Below are 13,824 nucleotides of genomic sequence, written 5' to 3'. Positions count from 1 at the left end.
CGGCTCTTGCCGACTGCAGGCGACCTGGGGAGGATAACCACGACTACAGGCGACCGTCCATTACGGTTTCATTACGATTGTCGGCGGGTGGTGGCGATTTTTTCAGTCGCCAGTAGTCGCCGACAAATCCGCCTATGTGTGACCTAGGCTTTTCATTCTTCCAAAGCAAAATTGACAACATCTACAACAGCTTAACCACCACCGCACCCGCTCCCCCTCAAACCACCTGCCCCCCCCTTATCCTGCCAACCCCTGTCTCAATTCTCCCCTGTCTCCCCTACTGACCTCTCTGAACTCCTCATAGGAATGAAAACTGCCACCTGCACTCTTGACCCCATCCCCTCCAGCTTTGTCAAGGCCTCCCTTCCTGCTCTCTCTCCACTTATCACTGCAACAATAAACTCCTCCCTGTCTACAGGTATCGTCCCACCATCCCTCAAAATTGCTGCTGTTACCCCCATTCTGAAAAAACCTGGACTCAACCCTAACACCCTAAATAACTTCAGACCCATCTCCAACCTACCCTTTCTGTCAAAAGTTTTGGAACGCGCTGTAGCCACTCAACTCAAACATCACCTCTCTGCCAATAACCTGTATGAAACATTCCAATACGGATTCCGCTCCAACCACAGTACTGAAACTGCTCTCAAAATCACCAACGACCTTCTCCTCTCCTCTGACGCCGGCAACCTCAACATTCTCATCCTCCTCGACCTCAGCGCCGCCTTTGACACCATCAATCACACCATCCTCCTCACCCGACAGTTTGAAACCACCGTTAACATTACCGGCACTGCCCTCTCTTGGATCAAATCATACCTCTCTGACAGACGCCAGTTCATCTCCATCAATAACTGCAAATCCCCCACTGCTCCCCTCCCCCAAGGTGTCCCCCAAGGTTCAGTTCTTGGCCCCCTCCTCTTCATCCTGTACCTGTCCCCCCTTGGTCACTTAATCCGCCGTCATGGTCTCCAATTCCACTGCTTCGCCGATGACATCCAGCTTTTCATCTCCACCAAGTCCATCTCCACCGCCACCCACTCTATCCTGACAAACTGCATCACTGAAATAAAATCCTGGCTTCAAATAAACTTCCTCAAACTTAACTATGATAAATCCGAAATAATCATCATTGGCCCAAAAACGCTCACCAAATCCACCCATAACTTTGCCCTCAACATCGACGGTTTCCCAGTATCCACCTCCCCTCACATCCGGAATCTTGGCATCATCTTTGACCAAACCCTCTCCTTCGACAAATACACTAAACAGATCACAAAGACAGCCTTCTTTCACCTGAAAAACATCTTTCGTCTCCGTCCATCCCTCTCCACGGCTGCAGAAACCCTCATCCACGCCTTCATCACCTCCCGTCTGGACTACTGCAACAGCCTCCTCTGTGGTTCACCCTCAATAATCACCAATAAACTCCAATACATTCAGAACTCCGCTGCCCGTCTACTCACCCATTCCCGGACCCGTGACCACATCACCCCCGTCCTTTACAAGCTTCACTGGCTCCCCATCCCCCAGAGAATCCAGTACAAAATCCTCCTCTTGACCTACAAAGCCCTCGATAACCTGGCCCCATCCTACCTGGCTGACCCCCTCTCCAGACACACTCCCACCCGCAACCTCCGCTCTGCTGGTACCAACCTCCTGACCCCCCCCCCCCCCCCCCATCCGGACCAAATTAAGATCCTGGGGGGACAGGGCCTTCTCCATCGCTGCTCCCACCCTCTGGAACTCACTACCTCACACCATCAGAGACTCCTCCTCACTCACCATATTCAAAACATCACTCAAGACCCACCTGTTCAACCCTGCATTTAACATTTAACCCACATCATTTAACCCCTGACTATCTCTTCTCCTTCTCCTTCCTTTTGCTTTGATTACTTACCTATTGATTTTTGTCTTTTTGCACTTGTTTTTTGTACTCTGTCAAAGCGTCTTTGGGCTTCTTGAAAAGCGCTATATAAAATAAATGTATTATTATTATTATTATTCTTGGCTGCCTTATAACTTTCATGCTCTGCTTTTTCTGCTCCCGTACCCTTCGCAATCTGCCACTCCCTGAACCTCTTCCTCTTCTCGTCAATCCTCTTTCCAAATTCATCATCCCACCACCACGTTTCCGAGTGCCTCGGTGGTCCTTTTGTCCATCCACATACCTCACCAACGGCTCCCAACAGACTATTTTTCATTGACATCCAACCACCTTCAAGCTCAACCACATCATCCTCTACCCTACTCAGCCTCTCTTTTAATGCCTCCCTTACTGTCACCTCTTTCAACCTCCACACCTTCATTCTCGGTTGGTACTTCACCCGCCGAGCTCTCCTCGCACCTTTCACCCTTATGTCGCAGACAACCAAGTGGTGCTGTGAAACAGCCTCCTCCCCCGGGATCACCTTTGTACCCCGGAGGTGCCCCCTATCTCGCCTACGCACCATCAGGTAGTCAACGGTTGTCGTCGACCCACCTCACGTGTATGTAACAAGCTTATTATCCTCTTTCTGGAACTGAGTATTACAAATCAACAAATCAGCTCCATCAGCAAACTCCAAAATCCTTTCACCTTCTCCATTCTTCACACCATATCCGTAACCCCCATGAACTCCCTCAAAACCATCCATACTCCTTCCCACATGTCCATTTAGGTCTCCTCCTACCACAACAACTTCCTCATCTTTCACGTTTTCCATCAGCTTCTCTATCGCACACCAGAACTTGTCCTTCTCTTCATCGCTCCGACCAACCTGCGGAGCATATCCCGAGATGACGTTCACCAAGAGCTTTCCAATCATTATTTTCACCATCATCAACCTTTCACTCACTATAGTCACACTCACCACACTGTCTACAAACTCCTCAGAAAACAGGACACCAACACCATTCACGCCCTCCGGGCACCCTTGCCACACAAACTTGTATTTCTGTCCCTGCCTACCCTTCACCATTCTCACACCACTTCCCTTCCATCTCGTCTCTTGCAGACAACATATGTCCACTCTTCTTCTGATCAATACTTCCACCACTTCTCCTGATCTCCCTGTCATTGTCCCGACATTCCATGTCCCAAACCTCAGAACCCGATCTCCACTTCGGGCTGTACCCTGCTCATATGTAGTTGTAATTGTCATGGTTCTCTTTTTGAGGCAATGTTTTAATGGGTGGATGCCCTTCCTGACGCCAACTCTCTTAGTCGCCTCTTACGACACGCAGGGATACGGTGTCCCTATTCTAAACCAGGGCACACACCGGGACTATATATGTATGTATATATATATATATATATATATATATATATATATATATATATATATATATATAACTGTAAGAAATAGTAGAAACTCCAAAGTACGAGCAGGGCGTCTCATTTGTATTGAATAAATAATCGTTAGATTAAATAAGACGCGGACGTAGCTTCAGGACGTCGATCTTTAATTTTATTTAATCTTTAATTTAATTTAATATACTAGGGCATGCCCGTACTATATATATATCTAAAATTATATCCCCCCCCCTCTATTTACATGAAATGGTTTGGTCCATTCGCAAAGCCAAAGCGAACGGCTTGCGAGTACGGTGACAATCCCCCCCCTCTATTTACATGAAATGGTTTGGTCCAAAGCGAACGGCTTGCGAGTACGGTGACAATCCCCCCCCCCCCCCCCCCTCTATTTACATGAAATGGTTTGGTCCAAAGCGAACGGCTTGCGAGTACGGTGACAACCCCCCCCCCCCCCCCCCCCTCTATTTACATGCAATGGTTTGGTCCAAAGCGAACGGCTTGCGGAGTTTGGTAAAGAAATCGCCATAGCTCGGTAACTACTTGTCCGATTAATATGAAACCTTGAAAAGGCACATCCTCGGGTCCCCAGCAATATACCTGGCAAGTTTCAAGTATATCGGACCGGTAGTTGTCGAGAAACAGCGGTCGCATACACACACACAGACACACACACACACAGAGATTACTGGAATTATAGATAGATATATATATATATATATATATATATATATATATATATATATATATATATATATATATATATATATATATATATATATAATACCAAATTTGATTTCATTGTTCCAATACTTATGGAGGGCTCTGTATATCATCACCATCTGCCTGCACGTGCATCTCTGCACGATGTGGACATCTAAACAGCAATCCAGACCTCTTCGGCACATCAATCCCACCCTTAATTCTTTTATTTATTTATTTTCTCCCATCAATTTGGTCTCACCAAATCAGGCTTGCTGTGAAAGATGAGATTAATATTCCATGTGCCTGTCATATTTATTTCTTGTATTTATTATTTTATAATTATTGTTTGTAACTTAGTGCCTGTAGCTACTTGCTGGAGGTTTTCAGTGCTGATCTAGCGGAGGTATTGTCACGTCTGGTTATTGATGATGACTTGTGTTCACCACTGGAACTATGAACCCAAGACCGAATCGATGCAGTGCAAGCATCGGACATCCCCACCTCTGAAATACTTCCGGCAGACCTCTGCCAGCAAGATTATGACCAGCATCTCCTCGGATTCAAAAGTGCTGCTTCTGGCGGATCCCATGCCACACAAAACTGTGATGACTCATTAATATTCTGACTTGCTGGCATGGCTTTGAAGCCATTTGTGAAAAATATTTTAAATTATTGTATTATGAGGGGCGGTGCTGTGTGACAACATAATTGATCCCATCTCCCTTTTCATCAAGCAGGGAAGTATTGGCGGATGTTGCTCATTATGTGCCAGTGTGCCGGTTCACAGGATTAGATTTGCACAGGCCGTCATTCACAAGTTTGCATTTGAACATTTAAATCTCTCGCCCTACAGCCCTGATCAGTCGCCAAGCGATTATTATTTGTTCTCAAGTCTAATCTGCTTTGTAAATGGGTTCAAGAAGATGATTCCTTGAAGGCCACTGTTGATAAGTGGTTAAAGGAACAATCACAAGATTTATCTTATCAGGACATTGTTCGTTTGAAAAACAAATGAAGTGTGTTGAGATGAAGAGTGATTACTAGACTACGGATTTTTATGTTAAGAAAATAGGCCTTTTATGTTTTGAAAAGCGGAATTTTTTTTTTTTTATGTGAAAAAATCCCGAAATATTTTTTCCCCCCGTTTTATTCATTTTTTATTATTACCAAGTTTTTCAGAAATCAGTCAAAAAAAGAACAAAAAATGGTAAGCTTTTTCCTGCACAACATTAAGCACTCTGGGCTAGTAAACAGGTAAAAAATGACGTTCAGGTACCTTTATTGCAACCGCATTGTTTGATAAGTAGAGAACTAGAAGAAATTGACAAGACTCTTTTAGGAACGGTTAAAGTAGGTGTTTGAAATCATTATCTTGGTAATGTTCTCCTTGGTGAGGCGGTGTCGGCGGTCGGTGAGGACGTTTCTGTAGACGGAGAAGGACCTTTCCACGTCGACGCTGACGATGGGGCAGTACCTCAAGAGGGGGATGTCAGCAAGCTTGACTCCAGCCGGCACACCAACCTCAGATCCGTGCTGATCTCCATCCAGGATCAAAGCCACTGTCCTCAGCACACTAATGTCGGGATTGCGCTGCAACACCGCCTTGAACTTGGTGAGCAGGATCTCCTTACGGCAGCCTCGGATCTTTTCGAGCTCCTCCTTGGCCTGATCAAGGAGCTGGAAGGCCTTGGCCAGCTCCATGCCGGCCTCCTCCAGCTGCTTAAGGATCTTCGGGATGAACGACACGTGGGCATTTAAGAAGACCAAACTGAGCTTGATGTCCGCCTTTCCGAACAGGTCCTTGGCACTCCGGATTGCCATCGCGTCGTCATCGTTCAGTTGGTCCACAATGTCCTTGACGGCCTCGAAGTGCTCGGCGTAAAACACCGCGGCGTCGATCCACGTCCCCCACCGAGTCAGAATGGGCTCTGGGGGGAGAGAAAGATTGGGCTGCTGCTCCTTCCAAAAGACAACACGCGACGGGGCTTTGACGAACACCTTCTTCGTCGTGGCAATCAGGTCGTTGACGTCCTTGAACATTTCTCGGACTGTCTCGCAGACACGGTGGAGCACGTAGGCAACGCAAGTCACATGCAGCAAGTCCGGGAAGAGTTCCTTCAGGGCATGGCCGGCCTTGATCATATAGGCCGCGGCATCGCTGACGAGGACCTTGAGGCACCTTGAGGCTTGAAATCAGGCCAAAGATAGCGCAGCATGTCATTGACTACACGCACGATCTCCCCGGAGTTGGTCTTCTCCAGAAACATGCACTGGACGAGGTGGGGGACAAAAGTACCCCTCCTTGGACAAGCGTCCCGCGATGATGTTGGCCACATATCGACCTGCCGAATCGGTCGTCTCGTCGACGGACAGCCAGATGGGCTGCTGTCCGAGGTCGGCACGGATCCCCGCCAAGGCCTCGTCGTAGCACTTGTCGAGGTAGTGCTTTCGAATCCAGCTTTCATCGGGGATCTGGAGAGTGATGTGCTTCTCCAGGAACGACCGGAGGGCAGGGTTTTCCAATTTCGACCATGGGATGCCAGCGGCCAGCATGGCCTGGCACAGCTCCTGAGCCACGACTTCGCACTTGTGCCTCTTTCCGCCACCAAAGTCCTCCATGGTGGCTTGCGTGACCGTCCTCTTCTTCTTCAAGGCCAAGTTGCTCTTGTGGCGGTCTCCTCGGACATGTTGGGCCAGCTCAGACTTCTGCTTCGCCCGGAAAGTCTTTTCACAAGCTCGACAGAAAGCCGTGTCACTCGACACGTACTTGAAGGTGGCCCCATCGCCGCCAGCGTTGAATTCCTTCAGCCACTTGTCACGAAGAGCAGCACTCATCTTGATAGGAGACTTGTTCACACTTTGTGTACACTCTCTCACTGTAGTACACCGCCTCACTGCTGTACACGCTGGGGACGCAACGCACGCAAGTGGACGCAACGTTTTGTTTTTGAGATCGATCGCAGTTAAAAATTTCGATCGCAGTTAAAAATTTCGAAAAATTCCCTAATTTTTTTTAGCGTTGCCAGACATTTTCGACCAAAAAGGGCATTTTATTTTATTTTTCCCGAAAAAGGGCGAAATCTTTTTTTCCTCCGAAAATAGCAAAATAATTTTTTTGCGCGCAAAAAAGCCGTTTTATGTGAAAAAATATTTTTTGTTTTTTCACATAAAAATCCGATGTATAGTGATTACATATATAAACAAGAAAAAGAGCAATCAGAGATTTCAAACCCTCGCCAGGATGTATTTTCAGTGGTTTTTTAGGCTTTTGTGTTAAAACAAATATGGCGGCTGAACCACGTGATCGATGACGTCATCGTTTTTTAAAAACTAATTTATTCCTAGATTATGCTCAAGAAATTTAATCTTGATCGAATGAAGTTTTATACTTGTCGAATTATGATGTCATAATAGAGGCACCTATGACATCATCATTAACATATTTTATTCCCCATGGAGAGTTCTTTACAATGAGCCATGTCTTCATTTTTTCTATTCAGCCCTTTCGGATATATGAGGTGCAACGTTTTTCAGTTTTTCTAAGATGGCGGCCGAACCACGTGACCGATGACGTAATCATTTTTTTTTCTCCACCAGTTTATGCCGACATGGCGCTCAATAAATTTCATCTTGATTGGATGAAGTTTTGTACTTGTCGAATTATGACGTCATTATGGAGGGAACCTATGACATCATCATTAACATATTTTATTCCCCATGGAGAGTTCTTTACAATGAGCCATGTCTCAATTTTTTCTATTCAGCGCTTTTGGAGATAGAGGTGCAAAGTTATTCGGTTTTTCCAAGATGGCGGCCGAACCACGTGACCTATGATGTCATAATTATCATATAAAAATTCTACAGGTGGAGTTGCACCTATGGTGAAAATTTAATGTCAATCGGACCAACGGTTGCAGAGAAAATCATATTTATTCTGTGCGGACAAATAGACAGACAAACAAACGGACTCAAATGCAATACCCTCTCCTCTGGCGAGGGTAACAAGAACAGCATTTGATGGAGTGCATACCTCTGCCAAGCTCGTTAGTTTAGGTTTTGTATCCCAATGATAGGCCGGATCTGGATTCAGACTTGAACCAAAATTTCATCGACTTGTTCTTGTCAACTAACGACCCCATCCACCAAGTTTTGTCATAACTCGTCCATAACTTTTTGAGTTATATCGTTTTTGGCCCCATCGCCAAATGGCGAAGAATCACTTTAAGCATAAATAGTCTTCGTATCTGGATCTGGTTTCGGATCTTGACCAAAATCGAATCAATTCGGCCTTATCACACACCCAACCTGTCCACGAAGTTTCGTCCGAATTCGTCCATAACCTTTTCAGATATAATGCTATATATATATATATATATATATATATATATATATATATATATATATATATATATATATATATATATATATATATATATATATATATATGTTTTAGCTCTATCATTCAATGGTGAAGAATCAGTTGAAATTTTTTCGGATCTTCACCAATATCTAATCTATTCGTCCTTGTCGCACACCCAAACTGTCCAAGTTTCATTTGAATCTGTCCACAACTTTTTGAGATATCCTGCACACAAACTGGCAAGGGTAAAAACAACCTCCGTCCACCTTCGTGACAGGTAATAAAGTTGACAACTTATCTTGGTTCTGTATAGCCGAGTTGCAATACCTTTTGATTGAACTTGTATAAACATCTATATTGTTATTTCTCGTTTCTTAATTTAAAAACTTTTTTTATTATTACCTTTACCCAAATCTGTTTATTAGAGTGGCCCAAAACAATGAAAGTTGAAATATCTTTCTCCACAAGGCTATCTGGGTTCGACATATCAAGATGTAAAAACTCATGCCAAAAATTGGACAGATCGTACAATATTTAGAGGTGGCGACCAGTCCCTATATTTTAAGGATTTGAAACAAAAATACAATATTAATGTTTATTTGAAAAACACAAATTCAACCACACAGGACACATGTTATACAAATATATATTATAACATGCATGTAAGAGCAGTTAATACGACTGAACAAAATCGTTTCATATAAACAAAAAACGTCACACCAGTTACTCTCTTTATCAAAGACAACTTTGTCGGAACTGGTCATCTTTTTCGGTGGCTGGGGACAAGTCGTAGTAGGTATTGTTTTTGGCTCTTTACGTTTAGGTGAAATTACGGAATTTAGAGATCTTTACTTTGAGGGCGCGACATTTAAATATTGGCCGATCTTCCAGATTTTTTGCATGTAGGCTTCTTTTGTGATATCGAACAGAAAGAGCCTTGTGGAGAATAGGAATTCAAACTTTTTTTTTTTCAGTTCATTTTTGTGCCACCCTACTGTTTATACAATGCTCCCTCTTCTTTACCGCCAATCAATTAATGGCATTCACCTCTTCTTCATTAATTATTTTATTAATCCTAAATGTTTCAAAACAAGTCGATTATAATTTATTCCATCCCAATTCCATTCCCTTTTAAAACAAGTTGGTTAATTAGGCAGTTTTCTGACATAGCTGGCTATCAAACTTTGCGAGATTATTAGCAATTGTATTTTCCTTGCTCTTTGTTTGTTTTTTGTACATTTTACTGCAGAACGTACAGAAAAAATCCCAATGGGCTCCATAAAGAACATCGTGAGTGAGCCTATTGAAGAACATGATGGATATCAAATGATGGTAAGCCATTACGACATTGTGTACAACTTGTGGCTCAAACCACAGTAAAATCGGTGAGCTGAGATGAGGATCAGTATATATATACAGTCACGTGAAAAGGTAAGTACACCCCATGTAAAGTTTTGACTTTTTCAACATATTTCAACATACAGCGATTTGATCTTCATTTCAACAATATTGATAGATAAAGGTGATATAATATAACAAATATCATGAAACATTTACATTTTGTAGTCCATTGTATAATTTAAATAAACATAAATGCAAATTTCGCATGTGGAAAAAGTAAGTACACCCTTGGCTCTAATAGGTGGTATTGCCCCCTTTGGCAGAAACAACCTCAAGTAGGCGTTTCTTATAACTGTCTACCAGTCTCTGACATCGACTGGGAGGAATTTTTGCCCACTCCATGCAGAATTCTTTCAGGTGTACGATGTTTGAGGGGTTTCTTGCATGCACAGCTCGTTTCAAATCCCCCCACAACACCTCGATGGGATTTAGATCCGGGCTTTGACTTGGCCATTCCAGAACCCTCCATTTCTTTCTTTTCAGCCATTCCTAGGTGGATTTACTGGTATGTTTAGGGTCATTGTCATGTTGCAAGGTCCACCTTCGGTTGAGCTTCAACTTTCCGACAGATGGCCTCACATTATCCTCAAGCACCCTCTGGTACAATGAAGAATTCACAGTGGATTCTATGATGGTGAGCTGCCCAGGCCCTGATGCAGCAAAGCTGCCTCAAACTATAATATTTCCACCACCATGCTTTACAGTTGGTATCAGGTTCTTGTGGTCAAATGCTGTCTTTGGTTTTCGTCAAACATGTCTTCTGGTACTGTGGCCAAATAGCTCTGCCTTTGACTCATCTGTCCAGAGCACATTGCTCCAGAAGTGCTGGTCTTTGCCTAGGTGTTCATTGGCAAACTTTAGTCTTGCCCTGATGTTCTTTCTGGACAGCAAAGGTTTCCTCCTGGCACACCTCCCATGCAGATCAAATTTGTGCAGCCTCTTTCTAATGGTAGACTCGTGCACTTTGACATCAACAGTGGCAAGAGCTACCTGTGGGTCCTATGATGACATTGTGGGGTTCTTAGAGACTTCTTTCAGCATCTTGCGGTCTGCTCTCGGGCTGAATTTTCTGGGGCAGCCTGGCCTGAACAAGTTGGCAGTTGTTTGGAATCTTCTCCACTTGTCGATGATCTTCCGGACATTCGAATGATTTATTTCCAATTGTTTGGAGATCTTTTTAAATCCCTTCCCAGACTCGTAGGCATCTATAACCTTCTTTCTGAAGGCCTCAGAGAGCTCTTTTGATCTAGGCATGGTGACGCCGCACACTTCAACAACAAAGAGCAAACCAAACTAAATGTCTGAGGTTTAAATAAGACAGGTTCCTCCAAGATCCTCTCTAACGATGTTCTAATCATTTGCACCTGAGCTGGTGCACCTGATTCTAATTTTAGGTATTTGAAGTAGTGATAAATGTAGGGGTGTACTTACAGTTACGTACTGCGAAATTTGCACTTATGTATATTTAAATTATACAATGGACTACAAAATGTAAATGTTTTATGATATTTGTGATATTATATCACCTTTATCTATCAATATTGTTGAAATGAAGATCAAATAGCTGTATGTTGAAAAAGTCAAAACTTTACATGGGGTGTACTTACTTTTTCACATGACTGTATATATATATAGATATATCTCCAGTTACCAAAAGTGTGTGCAACTTGTCATCAAGCAAATTCACTTTTAATCTCAGTACTCCCTTTCTGCACCTAACACCAGGCCTTCCAGCTGGGACCTACAGAAGCCTCATATTATTGGGTGTACTGGGTCCCAGCACAGTATGTTGATGCCATAAAGGACACCGTGCTGGGAAAATGGCAATACTTCTGAGCACTGCCTTTTGGACAGCAAATTGGACAGCTTGCGTCCTTGCCACCTCACTGCAGCATGGCAATCAAATGCAGGCGAAGCCCACATCGCGCTGTGTGACATGCACTGCAAATACGTTTACTTTAGAACCATCTCCCCTCTCCAGCTTTAACCTCTTCACTTTTGACTCATCGTTTAACCTGCCTGACTTTTGTTCCAGCTACTTTTGCCTTAGAAACGGCAGAGGAAAAACAATATTTGGTAAGTTTTGGTGCATATTCCAACAGTCGGGATCATGTGCTGCCCCTGGAAAAAAAATACAAGGGGCATTTACAAAACGGCAGAGTTGGCATACACATCTGCCTCCCTGCTCTATTTATTGGTGGTCTGTACACCTCAAATACACTTGGACTGAACAAATGTTCACGTGCTCCAGCATCGCAGTCGTGATGCAATATTGATGGGAAGTTGTATCTTTATATAAAAAGTGTTTGCTTTTTGAAATGTTGAATATGGGGAAATAATAAAATTGAAGTTATGTTGAAAAAGATTATGGGTTTGGATATTTTGTTCATTATTTCGTATTTTGTCCAATTTGACCTGCACAAGTACACAATCAAGCATGCCCTTGATGTTTGATGATGAGCTCTTCTTGTAATATCCAGGCATGGTCGGGTCGTTTTATGCTCGTGAATATAGAGTGCGTCCTTAGGCAATTGTGCAAAAAGAGATTGCAATAACTTTTTATTGGTGTCATTTATCTAAAATCCTTGAAGTTTCTGTTCATTGTTAACTCTTAAAACGATCAACATCACGTGAGTGAAAAAGTAATTTTGCTTTTTATTATTATTATTATTATTATTAGAAGTAGTAGTAGTAGTCGTAGTAGTAGTATTGTTATTATTTTTGCCTTCGGTTGATTGTATAGATACCATGCTGGAACTTTTGGAACATCATGTGCAAATTGATCACATCACCCAAAAACTATCACTTATTTCCAACAAGATTTTAAAAAAAGTTCTGCACGTTATTGAATTGGTGTTTTCAGGTCAGTGCAATTGATTGAGCAATATGAATTTATTTTCACATTCGCTTCCAAACATCTTTTTGTGCCTCTGGCATCGGAGGCATTATGTTTTCAGGTTGTCCGTCCATCATCAAGTTTTGTTACCACGATAACTTGTGAACCACTGAAAGGATTTTTTTTTTTTTTTTAACAAACTTGGTGCAATACGACATAGGTGTATTATGATGAAAGATTAACTGACTCGATTCTGAATTCAAAGAGGCAAAGGTTATGTGACCTTTAGCTGAAAGTAGCAAGTTGTAGTTACCAGGACAACTCTTGAACCACTGAAAGGATATTTAAAAAAAAACTTGGTACAAAGGTGTATTATAATGCAAAGATGAACTGATAAGATTTTGGGGTCAAAGGTCATGTGACCTTTAGCTTAAATCAACAGATTTGCCTTACTGAACTATCTCAAACTTGGTTCAAAGTTGTATTACGATGCAAGGATGAAGCGATAGGATTTTGGGCAAAGGTCATGTGACCTGTAGCTGAGAGTAGAAGGTTTTAGTTACCACGCTAACTCGTGAACCACTGAAGGGATTTTTTAGCAAACTTGGTGCAAAGGTGTATTATGATGCAAAGATCAACTGATTAGATCCGGTTTCAAAGAGTCAAAGGTCATGTGACCTTTAGCTGACAGTAGCAGATTTTCATTACTGCGATAAGTTGTGAACCACTGAAGGGATTTTGACCAAACTTGGCATAACTAAAGACTGTAATAAAACAATGAACTGGTTACATTTTGGGTTCAAAATGGTCAAAGATCTCAAGCCAGGTGCCCTCTAATTGAGAATCTGTGTTACTGCATTCATTTGTGAACTGCAAGAGATTTCAACCACACTTGACACACTTGTGAATTATAATGCAAGGATAAACCGATGCAATTTTAGATTGAACAGGCCAAGTGTCCTTTGAATATAATCTTGCAGACCATAACTCAAGTTGGAAACATCTCGTGTTATCTCTCTTCTACTTATTTATCTTTTCTTTTTTTTCTCTCTCTCTCTCTCTCTCTCTCTCTCTCTCTCTCTCTCTCTCTCTCTCTCTCTCTGTCTGTCTGTCTGTCTGTCTGTCTGTCTGTCTCTCTGTCTGTCTCGACCTTCAATTATCTCTGGGACGGAAGTTATACTTTCACCCCAGTTTGTTTGTTTGTGAGTAGGATATCTCAAAAAGTTA

General features: G+C 42.7%; 1 protein-coding gene across 3 annotated transcripts in view; it reads left to right on the top strand.

Annotated features, from left to right (window-relative positions):
• UBFD1 (ubiquitin family domain containing 1) overlaps positions 1-12,126 on the top strand; it is a 152,374-nt gene extending 140,248 nt beyond the window's left edge. For 2 of the 3 annotated variants that reach the window (XM_068110541.2, XM_068110542.2), the window contains exons 6-7: positions 9,610-9,692; positions 11,487-12,126. In XM_068110541.2, coding sequence (XP_067966642.1) covers positions 9,610-9,692; positions 11,487-11,597 — 194 coding nt within the window. In that variant the 3' untranslated portion in view covers positions 11,598-12,126. Of the gene's footprint in view, positions 1-8,549; positions 8,638-9,609; positions 9,693-11,486 lie in introns of all 3 variants that reach the window. The other variant, XM_068110543.2, reaches the window with a different exon arrangement.
• The last annotated feature ends 1,698 nt before the right edge of the window (positions 12,127-13,824 follow it).

This window comes from Myxine glutinosa, chromosome 3 (genome assembly GCF_964187855.1).
Source record: "Myxine glutinosa chromosome 3, kmMyxGlut1.1, whole genome shotgun sequence".
Taxonomy (NCBI): domain Eukaryota; kingdom Metazoa; phylum Chordata; class Myxini; order Myxiniformes; family Myxinidae; genus Myxine; species Myxine glutinosa.
The sequence above is the reverse complement of the archived record's forward strand: the minus strand, read 5'-3'. Positions and strand labels throughout refer to the sequence as shown.